Here is a 23754-nt window from a genome sequence, read left to right on the forward strand (position 1 = left end):
TTATTTTGATATTTTATTCCAGTAAAGCAAATTGTATGCATGTTAGACAAATATTTTATTGCTTAACTAGATCGTAGTTTTACCATTTTCCAATAAATGTTTTATAACCAAGGGGCTCTTTTGTTACTTTTTAAGTTCATTCCTGGTATATCTCTCACTGCACTTTGAGGTCATTATAAGTTCCATGTAAGTCTAGTTTTTAGCAGTCTTCTATTTTAGAGATGAACTTTATTTATTATAGTGGTATATAAATTATTATATATGGACTTCTTGTGGTGGCTCAGATGGTAAAGCGTCTGCCTACAATGCAGGAGACCTGGGTTCGATCCCTGGGTTGGGAAGATCCTCTGGAGAAGGAAATGGCAACCCACTCCAGTACTCTTGCCTGGAAAATCCCATGGACAGTGGAGTGTGGTAGGCTACCGTCCATGGGGTCGCAAAGAGTCGGACACGACTGAGCGACTTCACTTTCACTTTGATAATTTATTCACTTTGAACAGATAATTTGAATAAAAGTATAAGTCTTAAGGTTAGAAACAATGCTGCTTAAATATATATATGATTTAGAAAATAAGTTATATCAGTTTTTTCACAAATTAATGGTTGAATAAAAGGTAATCTGAAATAATAAAGATAAAAATAAAGAGGCATTTTTTTATCCCTTAATATCTCTAGACCTGGATCAGGAAATGCCAGATTAATTTTTAAATATTATTATAAAATATATAATATACAAACTAATTTAATCCTTCAGAAAGGCACAGAAATTAAACAGGGTTCCTATCTGGGAAATTTACTGAAATGCTCTTTCTACAGCTTCAGTGGCCAAAAAACAGTGTTGGAATGTGAGAAACTAATTTTGGTTTGTTTTAACGCCTCAGAATGTTACAGATTAATCAAGTGCTACTTAAAGTCTGGAATTCATTAACTTCATATGTTTTGCTTTTCCCATGACAGAGATTGTTACAGCATAAGGCATCTTTAGTCGCTCACCTTGGTCAGGTTTACCATCCCCACTGTCCAGGTGCCCTCTTACCTGTTCTGCTTAGTGTGTTCAATGCAGGCAGTGATGTGTCCAGCAACATAAAAGTACTAGTTTCCTGTTACGTCAGGCTTACCCAAGACCATGCAGCAACCTGTTCCGGCTGTTTGTTACCTCAGTGATTTGCTTAGGTGAAGCAGACTCTTACAGTCATTGCAGCTAGAGTAAACACTCTCACACATACACAAACAGAACTCATTTGTTTATACATGTTCACTAAAGAGAAAAAGCAGTGTATATGCTACGTATTTGATAAGCTTCTTGTTAACAAATCTAAAAAGTAAGCTGTATGATCAGCAAATTTAAGGGCCACAAGGACATGTAAGACTTATATACTGAATAAAGGTACCCAAGTCCTAACTAAACCCAAGTGCTCCTAATCTCTGAAAGACATACCTCATCCGTATAGACTGGCCAGATTATTCTTCCAAGAACAAGCAAAATAAGTCAAAGATACAGTGGTGTGAGCGTGTCATTATGTAAGAGTGTATATCTTCACTAAACTAAAATCAGTGAGAGGCCTGCCGTGCTGCGGTTCATGGGGTCTCAAAGAGTCAGACATGACTGAGTGACTGAACTGAACTGAACTGAAAATCAGTGTAAATATACAAGCAAAATGTAGTAGCATACATACATATGTTTATGGGTTGTTGTTTTTTTATTTTTTTACTTTATGTGGAGTAGCTGAGTTTATGGCATTTGTCGAACAGATTGAGGTTTTTGGTGAAAAGGGAAACAAAATGAAAACTATTGAGTGAACAGCAAGGCCCATTTGATGTGATTATGAAAGATGTTTCTTTATTCTGATTTCTCTTTTGCAATCGAAAAACAGTAGCAGGGGTTTGCAAGCAGAGTTCATCATAGGTTGTCAATCACTGTCACTCAACATTTGCAGGGAAGATGTCTTTATTCAAGGACAGCTGGGCAAATCAGAGACATAGATTTGCAGTTAGTAACCTGTCCAGCCAACAGTAAACAAGGACAGGGCAGACAAACCAGCCTCTCACATGAAAGTATAATGGGCTCCACTGACCTCACTGCCCTCCATTCAGCTTCAATCCCAGTTGCATAAAAGCTTCATTGCCCACTTTCAATTTCCTTTAATTACCTACATGATGTAGATAAGAAAACGAACCTCACTTATAGTCAGTGATCACACACAGGAAATTAACTGGACAAGTTGTTTAGAATTAGAGGAGTAATTTGGAGATAAATAGAGTATCTTACTGTGGAAGAAGAGGCTAGAAAGGACTTTTGTTTGCCCATTTGTTTTTAAGCAGGGATTTTATTATTTTACTAACTCTCTCTGCAGATCCTGGGTTTGCTGCTTTCCTAATCAATCTAAATAAAAAATCTCCTTTGTAAGTACCCTGAAACACACAGAATAAAATATTTGAAGGAAGTGAGAGCTAAGTAAAGTGGTGAAGCAAACACACCATATTCTAAAGAACTCAGAAAAATTGTGAACTGGAATGCCAGGAATAAATAATCATGGTTTTCACAGAAGGGTCTGGTGGAACAATTGAGGGTTAAACAACAGTGTCTTCCGCTATGTCTTTATTTCAAATGAACCATAATCAAACCAAGAAAAAATAAACTCAAAATGCTGATAATGTTTTTATATATTCTAACTGATCTAAAAATCAGTATTTTTGTTTCAGTCTTGTGGGTCACAGCATTTAAGTTTTAAGTAGAAAATACTGTAGGATTTCAGAGTACTGTAACTATCCATAACACTTTTTCTTCAGAAAAGTTGCAGCAAGTGCGTCATATAAATGGTTCTTTCTCTTCCCTGTCTCTTCATTGTATTTTGAGTTAGTTCACTGAAGAAGATTGAAAAGAGCATCTTTCCTTAACACACACTGATATGCTTTTGTGAACATTTAATTAATGTAATTTAAAAGAAACCAAGATGGAGATTGGAGACTAAAACCTCCAGTATCAAACCTGTAGTTCAAGAGGATATAATTTCTGAATATTTTATCTTTAATTTGGCTGTCTTGTACTGACAATATTGTCTTTCAAAGAATCGATATTTTCTGTACCACAGTTACATAAAAATTGTATGATTACTTGGATAAAATGAGTGTGTCCCTACTAGTAAAGCATCAGTTAAAAAAATAATAATAACCTATTTCTTTGAAAAATATTTAAGAATCATGCTATTTTTAAAGTGAGTTAATTAAATGTCATTTTAGGTAGGGAAGTATTTTTATATAATTGTAAACAAAGGTTTATAACTGAAAACTGTAGAACAAAATTCAAATAATTGAATCTTAAGCCTCAGTTAACATTCTCTATAGTATGAGGTATGGGGATTATTATTATAGTAATAATGCCTGACGTTTATACAGACTCTTACAGCTTTTAAGTGGTTTCATAAGCACTATCACATTGAATCTTCACACCAAGTCCCAACTTGATAAGGAATTTGGGACTTAGGTTCAGTTATTCTCAGAAGGTCACATAGCTTGTAAATGGCAAGGCTGAAAATCCACCTGTTATATCAGTTCCCAGACCCAGTGTTCTCTCTACCACCTCACACCGTGCATACCACCCTCATGATCTCTAACATTTCTTAGGGGATGAATTACTTGCTACATTCTTTGGATTCCCCTTCAATGCAAGCACTGGAAACAGAAAAGGAGGGACCCTCAAAGGAAGTAATAGCTTTTGATGAGACTTCATTTAATTATGGATAATTTTTAATTACAGGAACTTTTATTGATTTGATATTTTTATTTTTATTTTTAAATTTTATTTTAGTTTTTTATTTTTTAAATTTTAAAATCTTTAATTCTTACATGCGTTCCCAAACATGAACCCCCCTCCCACCTCCCTCCCCATAACATCTCTCTAGGTCATCCCCATGCACCAGCCCCAAGCATGCTGTATCCTGCGTCAGACATAGACTGGCGATTCAATTCTTACATGATAGTATACATGTTAGAATGCCTTGATATTTTTAAACATAAATCAAATGTCACCTCTTTGAAGATCTCACAGACAGTGTCTTTGTAAAATTTAAAAATGAAAACGACATTACTAATCAAAGTGAAGTGAAGTGAAAGTCACTCAGTCATCTCTGACTCTTTGCAATCCCATGTAGCCTGCCATGCTCCTCCATCCATGGAATTCTCCAGGCCAGAATACTGGAGTGGGTAGCATGTTCCTTTCTCCAGGGGATCTTCCCAACCCAGGGATCGAATCCAGATCTCCCGCATTGCAAGCAGATTCTTTACTGTCTGAGCTATCAGAGAAGCCCAAAAATACTGGAGTGGGTAACCTATCCCTTCTTCAGCGGAGCTTCCTGACCCAGGAATTGAACCAGGATCTCTTGTAATGCAGACAGATTCATCACTAGCTGAGCAACCAGGGAAGCCCACAGCCACAAGGTCGTGTCCAACATTTTTTGCAACCCTGCGGACTGTAGCCCACCAAACTTCTTTGACCATGGGATTTCCCAAGCAAGAATACTGGAGTGAGTTGCCATTCCATCCTCCAGGGGATCTTCGCGACCCAGGGAACCTGTGTCAAACCTGCGTCTCCTGCATTGGCAGGCAGTTTCTTTACCACTGAGCTACTGGGGAAGCCCTGGTATCAAAAGAATAATATTAAATACTCAAATCCACGCATGTATTCTTAAGTGTTTTCCTGTAGTAAGAGGCTGTGTCCCTCTTTTTGAACTCAAGTTTGAACCTTATCCTATCACTTTCCCTTTTTTACCTTAAAAAAATTTTCCTTTTACTGTCTTTCAGCTCAGTCATAACCTCCTGAAAGATACATTCCCTCTGACCTACGGTTATTATTTGTACCCCTCCCTTACTTGTCCAGTTGTCATTTTACATTTATTCATGGTCAATTTTGATTAAGGTTTAGCTCCCCCATTTGACTGTGAAGCTTAATGAGAGTAGGGGATCAATCATGTTTCTTTTTTTCCACCACTTGGTATGCAGCAATAATATATGCTAAGTAAATATTTAGTAAACAAATGACTAAGACATTGTGCATTGTGTTTATTAAAGTATTTTTCATTTTTATTATTAAAGTATATAGATTTTGCAAAGAAATTAAGGACTTGATTAACAAAGGTACTCTTTGATTGCTTTCATGCACCAAGAAAATCCATCACTGAATTAAATTTTTCAGTAAGATCACTGAGTAATCTACATTAAAGATTTGATTGCTCCCCTAATCAACCTAGAAAGATCTCTCCACTGCAGAGCATTTTTTCCAACCTAAAATGTACTCAGCTGTTAGCAGACTCATCTGATACTGATACTGCTGGCAGTGAGCAAATTCATAGTCCTGGTGAAGCAGGGGATTAAAGCAATAAATCGGGGGTAATTCAAGCAGAATTGGCATGATTTGGAGAACAGTGGAGTCACATCTTACATACACTTTATATTCTAAAGTAAGCAAATACATTAAGAGGCACTAATGATAAAAGTTACCTGAAAATAATCCTAAAAGTAAAATAAGCGTAATTTTGAGTAGTCAGTCTTGTTCAGATATGCCAGTTCTCATTGACTTTGACACCACTGGTTTTCCCTCTAGTATTAGAGCAGATCATTGTTTCTTTAGCACCAAATGAAGTAGTTGCTTGCGTTTGGAAGTCAAGCTTTATGAAAAAATGTGCATCTTTGGATACTAGAATCATACGTCACACTCTCAGAAGTATTTGCAAACTAAGACTGGGAAATGCCTAGTTTATATTGTTGCTTGCTAATCAATCAATTGATATCTAATCTATCTGTTTTTCTCTCTCTCTTTCTCTCTCTCTTTCTCTCTCTCTTTCTCTCTCTCTCTCTCCCCCCCCCCCCACACACACAGTGTGGGAAAGAGGAGTGTGTAATGTATATAATAAAATGTGAACAGGATTGTACAGAAGGAAGTAGATTACTTAGATAATACTATTAATTAGTGCTTTTAGCCAAATCCTTACTTTCCATATAACATGATTTTAATTTAACTTTTCACATAATTTATAAGTCTAAACCTGTTTCCTACATATCTGAAACCTAGAGGACCAATACAGTTGTCAGTATTAAGTAGTTATTCAATTTTCTTTCAGTAAAAGATCAGTTGTTGTTGTTCAGCCGCTCAGTCATGTCTGACTCTGTGACCCCATGGACTCCACCATGCCAGGCTTCCCTGTCCTTCACCATCTCCCAGAGCTTGCTTAAACTCATGTCCATTGAGTCGGTGATCCCAATGAATCAGAGGTGGTTGTATTTTTTGAACAGTATAAAGAAATCTAAATATAAATAAATTTTAAATTGTGAAACAGATTTAAAGCTGATTTCTTCTCCTTCCATCTCCACCCAACTATCTGGATTGTAGCCCTTTCTTTAAGTGTATTTTGCACGCTTAACGAAAGCTCCTGCTCACTGAGTGTTCCCAGCCTCTCTGTTATTAATAGCATCATCATTCTCCTCATCCCTGGGGCTGAAACCTCAGACCCCTCCTTATCTGTTTTTATGGATCTGCTCGTATTATTTTCTGCGCCTGGAATGCAAGGAATCTCTCTCCCTCTCTCCTCTTCTTCAAATTGTTCTAAGCCTCGAACGAACACTATCTCTTTTAGGAAACTTTCCAACACATCCAATTTACTTCAGTCCTCTTCTCTGAATAGCAGTATTTTATTCTGCACTGAAAATAATTATTTATATAAATTGTCTTCACTGATATCACTTCGTTTTTTTGAAATAAAAGGTCATGTTTTAGATTTCTGAACCATCTTCTTCCTTATCTGCTGTTGCATTTTCCTTAAGCCATTTGGCAAGGCTGAGATGGACAGGCTTTGATGGGGATTTGAATGGAGCCCAGATACTAGGTTGAGATATGTCAGTCATCAGGTGACAATGTATCACCCCTGAAATTCACCTGAAATCAAAAATAATAGCCCTGCCATGTATAACTGGTCCTTGTTTGGCAGATGACTTCAGAGAGAATAGGAAGGAGTTAAAATGACATATAAAAAGAAATCCAAGATGACTCGTAGAGGCAAAAGATTAACTGCTACATGTCAGTATACACTTCTTACATAAAGCAGCGCAAACTGGTGAAGACAGTGCTCAAAATAGTGTAAAGCAGCTGTGATATTTTTGACTTACAAAACAAAGTAAGACAAGAGACATAATTCATGAGAAAATGTCATGATTATTTTAATATTTCTGTTAAATGTCCTGGTTCCAGCAACACTATTCACGTCTCTGTTCATCTAGGTACCATCTGCTCATCCTCAGTATCAGCCTATCTGCCTTTTCCTTCAAGAAACCTATATGACCGTCCTAACTTGGTCAGATTTATTTGCCAGATTCTCATGCCCTTTTACATATTTTTTTCTTCATAGAATTTATAACCATATCACAGTTACATTTATGTGGCTGAATAATGTCTGTCTCCCTCATAAGGTGGATATTCAACAAATATTTATTACTGTTTTCTATTTGTTGCCCTTGTTCTGTGTTCCTGTTTTTGTCTTTTTTGAGCATTTTATAAGATTTCATTTTCTACTCTCTTAGCATATCAATTATATATATATATAGATATAGTGGGGGGGTGGCCTTTTTTAGTGGTTACCCTTGAGTGTACAATGTACTTTTCCAAATAATTGAATTCCACTTTCAAGTAGCAGTATACACTAGCAGGTAATGTAAGTATAATAACAAAATAGTCATAATTCCTTCCATTTCTTGTTTCATTGCTATTGTTCATGTCACTTATATACAAGTCATATACATAAGCATAAGACATATGCATAAGCATACATGATTGAATACTTTGTTATTATTTTGAACTAAGTATTGTCTGTTAGATCAGTTAATAAGAAAAATGAAAGTTTTTTATTTTTGCCTTCGCTTATTCCTTCTTCAGTGTTCTTTTCTTTATACAGTGCCAAATTTTGAACCTATATTATTTTCTTCCTCTGCGGAGAACTTATATTTCTTGCAAGGCCATTCTACCAGTCTGTTGCCAATAAATTAATTCAGTATTTATTTGTCTGAGAAAGTTGTATTTCTCTATCCCTTTTGAGGGATAATTTCACAGGGTATAGAACCTCTAGGTTGGTGGAATTTTTTTTCTCAACACTTTAAATTTTTCATGCCACTCTCCTCTTGCTTGCATGGTTTCTGCGGTGAGTAATTCAGAAGTAACACTTACCTTTGTTCCTGTATAGGTAATGTGATGTTTTTCCCTGTGGATTGGTGTCTGACATTAATGGGGAGCGGGAAGGATTTTCAATCATTGTTGTTTCAGCTGTTTCTTCTCTTACTTTCTCTTTTCTCCTTATGTCCCCATTATATATATGTTACATCTTTTGTCATTGTCCCACAGTCCTTGGATATCATCTTGTGTCTCTTTCAGTCTTTGTTCTCTTTGCTTTTCAGTTTTTAGAGATACGATTGTTATATCCTCTAGCTCAGAAATTCTTTCCTCAGCCACATCCAGTCTACCAATAAATTCACCAAAAGCATTCTTCATTTCTGTTAGTGTTTTTGTCTTTAGCATTTCTCTTTGGCTCTTTTCTAGGATTTCCATCTCTCCACTTCTATTGTTCATCTATTCTTGTGTGCTTAGTCACATCCAACTCTTTGCAACCCCATGGACTGTAGCCTGCCAGGCTCCTCTGTCCATGAGATTTCCCAGGCGAGAATACTTGAGTGGGTTTCCTTCTCCAGGGGATCTTCCTGACCCAGGGATCAAACCCACATCTCCTGCATTGCAGGCGGGCTCTTGACCCCTGAGCCACCAGGGAAGCCCTCATCTGTTTTTGCATGCTGTCTGTTTTATCTGTCAGAGCTCTTGGCATATAAATCATTATAAATCATAGTTGTTTTAAATTCCTGCTCTGATAATTCTAACATCCCTGCCATGTCTGGTTCTGATGATGGCTCTGTTTCTTCAAACTGTGTTTTTAGCCTTTTGGTATACCTTTTTTCTTGATAGCTGGACATGGTGTATTGGGTAAAAAGAGCTGCAGTAAATAGGCCTTTTGTAATGCAGTGAGGTGAGGCACAGAGGTGTAGGGGGAATATCCTCTGGTCCAGTGATCAGGCCCCATGTCTATAGTGACTCTACACTGTGAATTTCACATCTGTTTCTCAGTTTTTTTCTACCCTCCCACCTTTGGTGGGATAAGATGGCTAGCTTGGGCTAGAGTGGGATATTCCATTCTTCCATGTGCAAAGCTGGAACTGGTTACAGTTGGGTATTTCCCTTATCCAGGTCAGATAGGTTCTGATAATATCCCAGCGGGTTAGGCTCTAATTAACTAGTTCTCCTGAGAGCTGGCCTTGCTAAGAAGGACAGAGTGCTCTGGCATATTTCAGAATGGTTCTTTTCCCCTCCCCTTGCCAGAAGTCCAAGGGGATTTTTCTCTGGTATTGACTATAGGAATCTGGTTGGGCTCCTGAAGGTAAATCTCATAGTATTGTGAGGCCCCACAACTTAGTCCCCATGGAGCTTTTAGCTCTTGGAGTTGCCCACACTGAATCTCCCATAATTCATCAGTTACAGTTCAGGGTTTCTTACCTTCACTTTTTCCTGTGACATTTTCTGCCTATGAGTCTCTGCTCCTCTTAGCCATGACTCCCTGCATTTTCCAGCCTTGGGGACATCAGTTTGTCCTGTGTCCTCCCTTCTCATATGGATCCAAGACCATATGTTGTTGGTTTTTTTCAACCTCTTCTGCTCTTTTTTTTTAATTGATGTATAATTGATATACAGTGTTGTGTTAGTTTCTGCTTATAGCAAAATGTCAGCCTGTTCAGTTTTTTACCTGATACGATGAAGTGGTGGCTTCTATGCTCCTTGGATGTGGAACTGGAAACCGCCAAATATGAACAATTTTATTTTAATCTAGTTTATCATAGTAAGTCTTAAGTTAACGATCCTGGTCTTCACCATTTTCTTACCTCACCAGTCCTATCCTCAGCCACTTTTCTCCCAGCCCTGCCTATTTCTTCCACTCATTCTAAGTCCCCAAACTGACTATCCCTTTAATATTCTGTACTTACCATATCATAGCATTCATTTCCACTTTGTAGAACTTGTTTTTTCCTGATGAGCTCTCAGTTGCTGATTTACTGCCATGGGCCCACTGTCAAGCATGATGTTTGATGCTCACTAGAATCTGTATTACTTTTGTTGACTATATAAATAAGATCTTACATGAGTTTCAGATATATTATAAATTGCTAGCTTTTGCTTAATATGTGTGTGTTAGTCACTCGGTCATGTCCAGCTCTTTGTGACCCCACAGTCTCTACAGCCCGCCAGGCTCTTCTGTCCATGGGATTTTTCCAAGCAAGGATACTGGAGTGGGTTGCCATTTCCTTCTCCAGGGGATCTTCCCGACCCAGGGATCGAATCCAGGTCTCCTGCATTGCAGTCAGATGCTTTACTGTCTGAGCTACTAAGGAAGCCCGAATATTATTCGTAGTATTGAACAAAGCAGAATTTTAAGGGATATGGTTATCTTAAAGGTTTTTCTAAAGCATGTTTTAAATGTTAGTAGTTAAAGCTAAGTACAGTAACTATTATACTTTTGATCCAGTACATTAATATATGTATCTGTGAATTTGTACGTTTTTTCAGGATGCAGAAGAATATACTGATTTGCCAGTAAGACACAATGAAGATCATATGAATAGTGAACTGGCAAAATGTCTTCCCTTGGAATCGAATCCTCATTCATTTGACAGCCCTCACACCAAAGCACATCTCCTACTGCAGGCACATCTCAGCCGAACCATGCTGCCCTGCCCAGATTATGACACTGATACCAAGACAGTGTTGGACCAAGCTCTCCGAGTATGCCAGGTATGAAAGTCATTTCTAATTGTCTACATTTTCTCCTGTTCTTTCTGGATTTTTATTCCCCTGTTGGAGAAGAAAATATACTTGTGTTTAAATACTTTTATTGTAGCATTATTGAGAAAAACCTAGTGAATGAAATCAAGAATTTTTGAAGGAAAAGAAAATGTAAATGCAATAAGGTGACAGTTTCAGCCATCCATTCCATTGACATTTATTGAAGGTAAACTGAGTACCAGGTATTTTTCTAGGTTCTGAGCATACAGCAGTGAACAGGACAGAAGAGACCCTGCTGTAATGGGCTTTCACTAGAGAAGTAAAAGACAGACAATTAAAAATATAGGTCAAGTGGCAATCACTGCTTTGTTAAAATAGTAATAAAGTATAATAAAGGAAATATGGAGAAAGATGGAGGGTGCCATTTTGCCTATGAAGTCATTTAAGAAAGAAAGGGAAGGGGGTGAGCCATGGGCTATCTGTTTAGAATAGATTCTAAACACCTCGAAGACCTAGTGCCACAATTCATGTAGGAACTTGCTGAGTATATTCAAGAAAAATGAAGGAGGCCATTGGAAAAAAGTTGAAAAGGAGTGGTTTGAAATGAGATCAGAGAGGGTGGGCATGGAGACTGTAGAGAAAATGGGGTCAGGTCATGTAGGGAGTTTGTAAACCATGGTACAGATTTTGGTTTTACTCTGAATGAGAGAGAAGCTGTAGAGCAGTGGTTCACTAATGGTTATGGTAGTTATATAGATATCTATGAATATTTGCCATATTAATTCAAACAGAAATTCTCAAATATTACTTCATTTGAAAGTAACAGTTATAAACCCATTATATGTTAATGATGTTTCATAAGAAATAACTATTTTGAAAACAAGTGTAATAGTGTTTTACATTTTTGCAAATATCTTTCATATCTCACTAGAAGTCAACTCAATTCATTTATCATCTTTTAAAAGCAGTCTGTTACAATATGGTATTTTAATTGAAGTATCTGGAGGAAATCCAGATACGTTGTTTTAAGAAGAAAGCGTATTTGTATAGCCTCTTCAGAAAAGTGTAGATATTCTCTGATACTGTATAAAACCTTGACATGTGATAGTCCTTAGTTAGTTGCCATGCTGAATCTGAAATCGTAATCTATGAACTTTATAGCTTGAAAGCTATAAGGCTAGGCAAGAAATGATGGTGGCTGGACCAAGTTGGTGTGGGTAAGACTGGTGAAAAGTAGTTGGATCCTGTATATTTTTTAAGGAGAATCTGTTAATGAATTGAACAAGGGTTTTTAGGCAAAGCATGAAGCCAAAGATGATTCCAGAGCTTTTCCCCAGAGCCACTAGAAGGCTGGAGTTTCCATTTCCTGGGAGATAACTGTGAGAGGAGCAGGGTGGGAGAAGCACCCTTGAAGGATTGAGCTTATAAGAGACTTTGATTTTCTACTTTATGCCTTTTGGGACATTTCTGTAGCAAAAACAAGTTTTAAGGTTTTCAAGAGTCTCATGGTGTTTTTAGGACTTCTTTGGTGGCTCAGATGGTAAAGAATCTGCCTGCCTAAAATGCCGGAAAATTAGGTTTGATTCCTGGGTTAGAGAGATCCTCTGGAGAAGGGAATGGCAACCCACTCCAGTATTCTTGGGGCTATCCTAGTGATTCATCAGATGGTTAAGAATCTGCCTACAATGGGAGAGAACTGGGTTCTATCCCTGAGTCCAGAAGATCCCCTGGATAAGGGAACAGCTACCCATTCCAGTATTCCTGCCTGGAGAATTCCATGGAAAGAGAAGCCTGGTAGGCCACAGTCAGTCCATGAGATTGCAAAGAATCAGACACAAGTGAGCAAGTAACACTTTGACTTTCACATGGTGTTTTTAAAGGTAGAGTAAATGAATCTGAAGATTTATGTATGAGTGAGTGAAGTCGCTCAGTTGTATCTGACTCTTTGCGACCCGATGGACTGTAGCCTACCATACTCCTCCATCAATGGGATTTTCCAGGCAAGAATTTCCTTCTTGCCATTTCCTTCTCCAGAGGATCTTCCCAACTCAGGGATCACACCCAGGTTTCCTGCATTGTAGGCAGATGCTTTGCCATCTGAGCCACCAGGGAAGTCCTAGATTTATGTATAGCCATTTACAAAATCAAAGACTTAAGAGATAACCTAGGCATCTTTCAGGTTATAGAACACTGCAAAATATTACAGTTTCTCTTATTAATTCTGTATCTGTCTAGAATATCTACATAAATTTATGAATATATATATCTAATGACAGGAGATCCAGAATAGTATCTACCAAAAGATTAACAGTAGCCATCTCTGTCACAGCATTTGGGGTAATTTTTAATTTATTTTCTATGCTCTTCTAAAATGTTTGAATGTTTTCAAATGAGCTTCTAACAATTGTATTATCGGGAGGAAAAAAACAATTTTATTACTTAAAAGAATAGAGCTGTTTCATATAATATTCACAAACTATCAGGAATTAGAAAGGCTATAAGGCTATAATACACAAGTAAATTTTTTAACCCTTTTTTGTAGCTAACATATGGTTTATCTCCCTAGGAAGATGATTTGCCACTCTTTATTAGTCCCACTTTATCAATGAAGGTTAAAGTTCCTAAAGTTTTAGCTGTGGCCGCGGATGCTCATTTGTGTTTCCTGTAGCCATTCTTTCTCCTCCTCGAAGGCTGACCTGTTAATGAACTCAGGGTCAGGAAGGGTTGGAGAGACATTACAGGAGAAATTAAGTTTTTGTTCTTACAGGTATACTTACAGGTGCACATATTTACATCATGTATAAAAGTTATAATATATATCAACTCATTCATAGTTTCTTTTTCATCACTCAGTCAATAATGATTCAAAAGCTATAAATAATAGAAATTGGTGATTTTACAAGGAGTCTGTTTCTAAATTTACTCTTAAGGAAAAGATTCAGTCAGGTACTTTTCGCCTCTACTTAAATATTCTTATATACCATTTCTTGGATATTTATATTTCTTAAAAATTTTTTGTTCCATCTAAACAACATCTAAAGAGAAATAGGTCTTAATTATAAAAGTAATACATGTCACTGTAGAAAATTTGGAAAAGCAATGTATTAAATTTAAAGTCATTCATGGTAGTTATATCTTCACCCCTATGAATATGAGACTCTTTTTGGTTGATGAATTAAAATTTTTTTAATTTAAAAAAATGTTTTTTAATTTTTTTGCCATTTTGAAGTGACTTCAGACATTAAAAGTTTGTAAAACATAGTATAATAAAATTCCCACGTGTCTTGCACTGGGCTTCCCCTAATGTTAGCATCTTGCCTCAGTGCTGATCCTGTTAACTAATCTACAGACCTCATTCCAACTCTGTCCATTTGGACTTTATCCCACTAATACCTTTCTCTGTTCCAGGATCCAGTCCAGGATCCCACAGAGCACTTAGCTGTCACGTCCCCTTCAGTCTCCTTGACGTTCGGGACATTGGCACGTGTGAGGGGCACTGGCCAGGTGTCTTACAGAGCTGTCCCTCAGTTTGGGCTTGCCTGATATTTCCTCATAATAACATTGAAGTTACATACTCCTGGTTAAGAATGCCACAGAAGTGATGTTTTATCCTCTTGATATATCATATCAGGAGGCTTGTGACATGGATGTGTTATTACCAGAGATGTTGACTTTGTGCACTTGAGGTAGCATCTGCCAGGCTTCTCCACTGTAAAGTTACTTTTTTTGTCATTTTGTAACTAATATGTTGTGGTAAGAAACTTTGAGATTATGCAGTTATCCTGTTTCTCATCAAATTTCCCTACATTATTTTCATCATTCATTGGAGGCTTTCTCCTGAAACAGTTATTACTACTGTGATCTTTTTCTATCATTCCCAGAATTTCCATTCTCCTCCATTTATTTATTTAGTTTATCTATTTATATAAGTATAGGCTCACAAGTAGTTAGAGAGTGGTTTTAGAGATGCTCATTGACTTCATTGCTACCTGGGTGTCGTTACCTGTAAGCCCCCTCAACGGGGAAAGCTAGGAAATGTAAGTATGTATATACATAGACATCTGTATCTGTTTGTTTATCAACTTGAGTGTGTGTATATGTTTGGATATGTAGAAAACATTTGTGTTCATAAAACCATGAGTTCATTCCAATACCTCCAATTCTAGTTTAATACCAAGAGTTCATTTTAGTCTTTCCCTTTTTAAAAATTGTAATTCTTTTCTCTACCCATAAGAAACTTGGCTCTCACTAATCAAAATTTGTTTACTTAATTCCTCCATCCTAGCCTGATATAGCTTTAGAATGACTAACCCTTACTCCTGCCAAAAAACAAGTTTACTGACTAGAGTAAATAGCTGTGTATAGTTCTTTTTTGTCTTTGGAGGCTCAGAGGCTCTTTTTCTTTGTGCATTTACTCTCTCTCTTCCTTTGCAAATTTTTATTATGTTATTTTCTAACCTTTTTAACTTAATAGTTTACAACGTCAAGTATTCTTCTCAAGTATAATTTCTAATGGCCACATTATATTTTTTCATAAGAAGGTCACAGTTTGTTTAATTAATTCCTATTGTTGGGCATTGTGTGTGCAATTTTCCGTTAGTATAAATTACAAGCATTAGTTATGTTTATGGGCTTTCCTTGTGGCTCAGCTGGTAAAGAATCTGCCCACAAAAAAAAAATAAAAATTTAAAAATTAAAAAAAAAAAAAAGAATCTGCCCACAGTGTGGGAGACCTGGGTTTGATCCCTGGGTTTGGGAAGATTCCCCAGAAAAGGGAAAGGCCACCCACTCCAGTATTCTGGCCTAGAGAATTCCAAGGACTGTATAGCCCATGGGGTCACAAAGAGTCAGACATGACTGAGCGACTTTCACTTACACTTAGTTATGTTTATAAATGTAGATTTGGCTTTTTAGAAGCCATCTAAAAAGAAACTTAATTGTAAAGAAATGGCAAGCTTCATATCCTAAATCCTCTCATTCCTACAATTTTTTTTTAAGATTATGATAAAAGTAAACAAGCCAGGAGGAGGAAATATTAGGGTTGCTAATGGAAAATTCGAGGGTAAGTCATGACATGATAATTTTCCATGACAGAGTGACAGTTTTCATTATTGTACGCTATTGTTCTCATTTGCTACATTGATACCATTGGCCTGGAAAGCGTTGGTTCAGGCAGTTTTCCAACCTGAAGCCCTGCTGGCTGATTGAATATTATACTGCCCTCATGGGACATCAGCATGACCTTGTGTTCTGAGTATAGGACTTGGTACCACCATCTTACTATAAATTCAGCTCTGCTCCTGTTTTGGTATAAAGGCCTTAGGCAAGTCACTGAATCTCTGCTGTCTGAATAAAAAATAAAATCTTACAAGAGTGGGACATTAGTTAATATTCATAAAATGAACAATGATTTGAGGACTCAAGAAACTAAGTCTGTCTTAGTCTCCTCATTCTTAGTAGTACTTTTACTTCCTTGCTTTTTCATAGTCAATTAACTCTAAATTCTGTTATTCCCTTTAATTTATAGAAATATACCTTTTACATGAGCTATCATTTCGGTTATGAAAACTGTAGTCTTGATTACCCTTGTCCTGGGGAATCTGGTACAAAGAAAAACATAGTTGTTGTAGACATGTTTGCTCTCACAGTACAGCCTGCCTTGGCTTCTTGTACCCATTTAAAATTATGTATCGAGGTCATTTGTGGGTTTAAGGTGTTTTTGTCATGGATCCTTTTAATATTTTACTGTTAGTAGCATTTCCATTTTCATCCCACCCCACAAAAATGAGTAAAACTTTATGTACATATCTCAATTTTTAAGCCTGCTTAAAATATGCTAGTTTAAAAATTGAGCAATTGTAAAATTACTCTTGCCAGTAGTCTTTGAGATCCTCTCCTTGATTACATTAGCTCTAAAATATATTTATAAAATGTAATAAATGATGTGACATACTTTGTGTGCCACATATACCCAGGAAAAACTTAACGTTAGCTTTTATAGGAAAATTAAGTATCAAAAATTAAGATGACTTGCCTAACTTTTTCAAATTTGATGACCAAGTCAGAACTATTGAAAAGTTTCAGGTGTCTTGATTAACGCCACACTGTATTTTGTTTGTTTTTTCTTTTATGAAGGGAAAAAATAAACTGGTTTTCAAATAAGTTAAATAATTTAGCTAAAAGGTGATCTGTTGCGGCAGTCCTTGCTGAAACCAAATGAAGATACCAGGACTTTAAATCCTGCTCTAATAGCCGTGATCTTTTCTAAGAAGTGCCATAAGTCTTTACATTAAAATCATCTTCATTTCAATGAAAAGTACTTAAATACAATACTGAGCGAAATAGTAATAGAGTACATGATTTATCTTGACCACTCCCACTACCTCTTATATAGTATTTATAGCAAAACTTACCAGTAATTAGGCACTCTCAGATGTTTAAGGGAAAAAGGGAAAGCAGGGCTCGAGGAGCTGACTAAGTGAGCTGCGGACCAAAATGTGTGATTCAGAGTGTAATTGTGCTGTCAGTTTGCTGGGTTAATGTGGAAAAGTTGCTTTCAGATAAAGAGAGGCCAAATTTACCCTTCAGCCAATGCTATCTACCCTGCAGCTTAAGTTTAATAGGTCAAAATATCTGTGTGCATTTTAAGATTTATTTTAAAGGACTTTAGCAATAATGGGCTTCCCTGATAGCTCAGTTGGTAAGGAATCTGCCTGCAATGCGGGAGACCCCGGTTTGCTTCCTGGGTTGAGAAGAACTGCTGGAGAAGGGACAGGCGACCCACCCCAGTATTCTTGGGCTCCCCTTGTGGCTCAGCTGGTAAAGAATCTGCCTGCAATGCAGGAGACCTGGATTCAATCCCTGGGTTGGGAAGATCCCCTAGAAAAAGGAAAGACTACCCACTGCGGTATTCTGGCCTAGAGAATTCCATGGAGTGTGTAGTCCATGGAGTGCAAAGAGTTGGACATGACTGAGCGACTTTCACTCACTTTAGCAATGATACTCTTAACCACTGCAAGATACATCTCATGAAAGGAGAACACACACACACAAGCAGAAATATGACAGTGTAGATTGATTAGAAAGATCTCTGAAAACCTATACTTCCAAATTGAAATTGGAATTAATGTGTTAAATACTAAATTCAACCAGAATATTTGAAGAACTGCATATCATCCCTGCACTCCCACACCAAAAAATTGCTATTTAATGATGGTCCCTAAGGCAGGCTATCATTAATAGTGTTACTGGTGAATACTTGTTGAGAATTTTCTTTGTAGCAGGCTCTGTTCTACTTTGATTGCATAGACTTATTTGCTGTAATAGTCCAATGAAATAATACAATATTATCTTCATTTTACAGATTAAAACTAAATATCCTTCCCAAGATTATATTAGGAAAACAGTTTTCAGCATAGGTTATCTATATAATAAAACTTTATCTTATTGGATTCCCTTTGTCCTATAAAGATGGATCTAAGAATTGTACTCTTGGTCTAGTCTGGATTTATTTTAGATGTGAGAATGTCACAGGAGTTTCTGCTTTTCTTTTTAGACCAAGAATTCCCACTAGAACATGAATAATATTTTTTAATTAATCCTTTCTTTTCAGAGTATACTCAAATCTCCTCCCTTTAATTACTTTAGTTCCCTTTCAACAGTTGGCCTATAATTACTTTAACCAGTTTCTAAGAGGGACTTGTTAATATGACTGATGTTTGTAATTGCTTTATTATATTATCTGAAATGTCCAATTGATATGCTGTTTGCCAGTTGATATGTTTTTTGTTTCAACAGCTTATGATCCTTCCCAAAGTTTTTATATTTTTCTTGGTTGCCCAATAAGTTAGCCATTTGATTCCTCAGGTTCTCCACCAAAAATTACAATAATTGGAAGCAATGAGGGAAAGATCAGGTTGCTGATACAACCACAAGAAGAAAAGGGAATGCCATAATAAAGATACTCCTATAATATTAATAAATAGTGATACACACTATTAAATGACTGTGCTTAGACTGACAATTATAACACATATGCAAACATTTCATGTTCCTGTGTTCTTCTTTAAGGTTTGCTTTCTCTGCTTAGATTAGCTTCTTGGCTTCTCTCAGAGTAACTACCTCTCCCCGGGAAGCAGCTTTTGTCCCCACACCTGGTCCTTTTTGAAAAAGTTCAAATGTCTAGAAGCAACAGGCAATCACAGAGATTCCTTGCCCCAAGACACAGAACTACCAATTCCCTTCAGAGGTAACAGACATCTCCTCTTTACTGTTGGAGGAGAGTATAAAGTTCTGTACTCTGAATAACAAGGCACATGTTTATATAGATTGAATTCATCATGTTCCATTGTACTAATGGAAGTTGGCAAAAAGTAAACCAGGAGACTGGCTTTGAAAATGATCTGTTAATAGGTGATTCAGTGCCTGAAAGAAAACATTTAGGCAGCTATGTTCTGATGGGTAAGTTTCCATTGTTTTGTAAATTCTTGCATCTAACTTTAACATAGGAGCTGTCATTTTACATCTTTTTCTTTAATGCCCAGGCTATTTTGAACAGGTAAGTTTCCAGCCTTTCTTCTCCTTCACGTGAGATAACGTGTAACTCAAATGCTATATACTTTAATAAGTTACATAAACAGAAAAAAGGGGGTAAATATGTGAATTGGTATGCTTTACTTCTTTCAGAAAACCTTAAATTTGTGAAACTGAATCCCTGAAAGTTTATTAGTAGGGTTGTTATTTAGTCCAAACTTCAGAACAGTAAGTTGACCTCTGTAACAATATCTGATAATGTGTATTAAATTTCAAATAACTAGTATCACATTTTTATAACCCACAGCTATTCTGAAAACAGATTGCGTCTTCAATCTATTTTAATTGGTAAACTTAAGATATGAATGTATTACCTCATTAGAGTCAGAATAGAAAAGAATAGGATAAGGGAAGCAAAAGAAGATACAATGATATGAATATTTTTATTGACCTGAATATTTTAGCTGAGTGAGAGATATTAGAACTGTAGCTGGGTCTATATTCCCATTAACAAATGATCCCCATTTGTAGTAGATTAGAAAGCTAGACTATTAGGTGATACCAGGAGATAAAACTGCCATGAAGCAAGGCTAATGTAACCTTTGAAGCGTATTTACCTACGGATGCACTCAGCACAGGCTCAGTGGGCTGTGAATGTATTGAATGTCTGTGTCAATTAAATGAACAAGTTCTAGAATCAGAGTCAAATATAGTTAGCGGTGAATAGTCCAGTGTTGCCAAACTTAACCAAAGAAGTACTGCATCAAATCATTAATCCAGAACTTGTAAGAAATATTTTGATGTAGCAAATCATAGGTTAACTCTCCTGTATATTCGTAATAGAGTCCTTCCTTTCACATTTTTAAATGCCTATGATGATTATTAGATCAAATGAAAAGCTTATCTTTAAGTGGACAGTACAGCACGGTAGACTTCAGAAAGCTGCTTTAAATCATTTTGAGAAAAAGATGGGTAATGATCAGTAAATAATTTTTAGACTTCCAAAATTGGATTATACATATTTAATAATAGATAAAGAGTTAATTTTTGCAACCCAAGTCTTTGAAGGATCCTGAAATGAAAATTACACTGTTAAGTTTTAAGTATATCTTTTACACTTTAATGGGTATGTTTCAAGGAATATTAATACTATAAGCGTACATTTGGAGGATTCTGTATCATATCCAAAATATGCTGGAACCTTATCAATAACTATTTATAATGTCACTGACTGTTAAGGTGACTTGGGCATAATTCTTGGCACATAACAGATCTCAATATATCATGGGTGAATATAATGAATAAATATTTCACTTTTTCCTCTCTAGTTCTTTCTTAGGAGAGGATTGAAAAGGGAGATTTCTTATGTCCAGATTCTCACAATGTTTTTCAAATTATCTGCCAAGTCTGAATTGTCTACCAACAAATGTCTGTATGTTGTCAACATTCATGTGACCTTATCAAATTCATAGAGACGGGGAAGTCTAATTCAGGCTGCTTTCCTGGCAAGACTGCCAGGAGCTCATATCTTGCCACAGAAGGCCTGATGAGGTTTTATTAGTGGATGTCTATTTCAAAACAAATAACTCTAAATGAACTTAATCCTGAGTGGTTATTCTTTCAAATGCAAAGATCCACACTGTGATGCAGAATCATCATCCAGCTAGTGCTTATTTTACCCTGTATCAGAGTCACACTCAACAATAGAACACCCGAAGTGAAAGTGTGAGTCGCTCAATGGTGTCTGACTCTTTGTGACCCCATGGACTATAGCCTGCCAGGCTCCTCTGTCCATGGGATTCTCCAGGCAAGAACAGTGGAGTGGGTTGCCATTTCCTCCTCCAGGGAATCTTTCTGACCCAGGGATCGAATCTGGATCTCTCCTGCATGGCAGGCAGACTCTTTACCATCTGAGCCACCAGGGAAGCCACGCCACCTAAAGCAAAGCACCATTCCCCACTGCAGATGCAACACAGAGCTAATGCATTTAGCATTTCCAAAACTAACACAAACGTGTGGATTTTGAGGTGGAAAACACCTTCACTTACTGTTGTGGATTTACAGACAATCTCCCTTCAAGGACGATAATGTAATTTGGAAGGCTATTTCCCCCTGGGTGACTCTACCTGTAAGCTTTTGTATGACAATTTGGTGCTGGTTTATTGACGCTAGGATGCTATTATGAAGGATCCTTCTACCCCCAGCTCTTCTTCTCATACCCACATAACAACCCTTTTCCCGGTTGGGGCTGTAGGAAATGAGTAATGCTTAACCCATTTGTGTGATCAATTCACTTAAGCAGCTACTGTGAAATGTTAATCACAACTTTAATTTGTACTGCATTAGCATTTTGATTAACTTGTAGGCTTGCTAGCGCACTTGAAGCGCTTTTACTCATAGTTACAGCTCGGAAATGACTTTTTGATTAATTAAGTTTGTTAGACAGCAGCTGAGCTTCCTGAATGCTAACCTTCTGGGGGTAAAAGTTCAGGAGAAAGTTACTGTGAACAACTGTTGCTATTGAAAAAGATTCTTGTACATGTACTTATAGCATTTTAATTATTGACAAAATATTGTATCATTACTTGCAAGTGACCTGAACCTTTAAAGGAGTGTGCCTTTCTGTCTAGAAAGCTTTTTTTCAGGTTTTCCCATCATTGTAAAACTTCTGGGAGCTCTTGAACTAAATAGTGCATTTTCTAGCAGATGTCTAACAACTAATGTTTTAACAGGCTGCCTAGGCTGAATTACCATAGTGCTTTTTTTTTTTTTTAATAAACTTCACATTTTAGAATAGTTTTAGACTTGAAGAAAAGTTACAAAGACAAATACAGATGTTTCCTGGATACCCCACAGTCAATTTTCCTCTGTAGTTAACACCTTATGTCAACCTTATGTCACAATGAACATTTGTCACGATGCACCTTTATTAATGTATTATTATTAACTAAAGTCCATGCTTCTTCGGAATTCTTTAGTTTCCTTAAAGCCCTTGTCTTGTTCTAGGATTCCATTCAGGACACCTCATTATATTTAGTTGTCATGTCTCCTTAGTCTCCTCTCGGCTGTGAGTTTGTCAGACTTTCATTGCTTTTGATGATCTTTCCATAGTAGTTTGCATTTTCTTGATATTCCATAGATAACAACTTGGTTCCTGTAAAACAATGAAAATGTTATCTTCTTCCATGTATGATGTTTATGTCATTTAATTTAAACATAGCAACATTTTCTAGCCATTTGAACCTTGTCATGACCTTGTTTTCATGTGGTTTTTCCCTACACCGTCACTAAATATGGCGGAGAGATTTGAGGAAAAGGAGAAAATGTCCTTGAAGAGGAGAAAGGTGAAAGGAAGGAAGAACAGAAGTTATAGGTCGTCAGAATGCTGAGAGGGACTAGAGAGGCTGAACTGTCTCGTTTTCCATATGCACAACCCACAGGCACAGCTGACACACTGAGGACTGAATTCACATGCTCTGCAAACTGAAGTTTAGGAAGTTTTTAATGCTGCATCATAGAGCTACATCTTTTTATGCGCCTGTTAACATACCTCTTGGTGTACAGTAAATGATAGTTTTTCCTTTTGGTGAGGTGAGTGATTCTATTTCCTTGCAATGAAGATGACTTAATTCAGTTACAATACTCAGAGTTTCAGTTTTACCCTTGGATTATTTAAATCCAGAACTCAGGCATATTTCAAAAGATATTTAACGGTTGCGTATCCAGTTCCAGAAAAACATCTACTTTTGCTTTATTGACTATGCCAAAGCCTTTGACTCTGTGCATCACAACAAACTGAAAGATTCTTAAAGAGATGGGAATACCAGACCACCTTACCTGCTTCCTGAGAAATCTGTATGCAGGTCAAGAAGCAACAGTTAGAACTGGACTTGGAACAACAGACTGGTTCCAAATAGGGAAAGAAGTACGTCAAGGCTGTATATTGTCACCCTGCTTATTTAACTTATATGCAGAGTACATCATGCGAAATGCTGGGCTGGAGGAAGCACAAGCTGGAATCAAGATTGCCAGGAGAAATATCAATAACCTCAGATATGCAGATGACACCACCGTTATGGCAGAAAGCGAAAAAGAACTAAAGAGACTCTTGATGAAAGTGAAAGAGGAAAGTGAAAAAGTTGGCTTAAAATTCAGCATTCAGAAAACTAAGAACATGGCATCCAGTCCCATCACTTCATGGCAAATAGATGGAGAAACAATGGAGACAGTGAGAGACTTTATTTCGGGGGGCTCCAAAATCACTGTAGATGGTGACTACAGCCATGAAATTAAAAGACGCTTGCTCCTTGGAAGAAGAGCTATAACCAACCTAGACAGCATATTAAAAAGCAGAGATATTA

General features: G+C 36.9%; 1 protein-coding gene across 1 annotated transcript in view; it reads left to right on the plus strand.

The window, feature by feature from the left end:
• Window positions 1-23754, plus strand: part of ASCC3 (activating signal cointegrator 1 complex subunit 3) — a 341266-nt gene that overhangs the window by 299185 nt on the left and 18327 nt on the right. The window contains exon 37 of the mRNA XM_027972421.2: window positions 10646-10870. Within this exon, the coding sequence (XP_027828222.1) occupies window positions 10646-10870 (225 nt within the window). The remainder of the gene's footprint in view (window positions 1-10645; window positions 10871-23754) is intronic.

Source organism: Ovis aries, chromosome 8 (genome assembly GCF_016772045.2).
Source record: "Ovis aries strain OAR_USU_Benz2616 breed Rambouillet chromosome 8, ARS-UI_Ramb_v3.0, whole genome shotgun sequence".
NCBI lineage: Eukaryota > Metazoa > Chordata > Mammalia > Artiodactyla > Bovidae > Ovis > Ovis aries.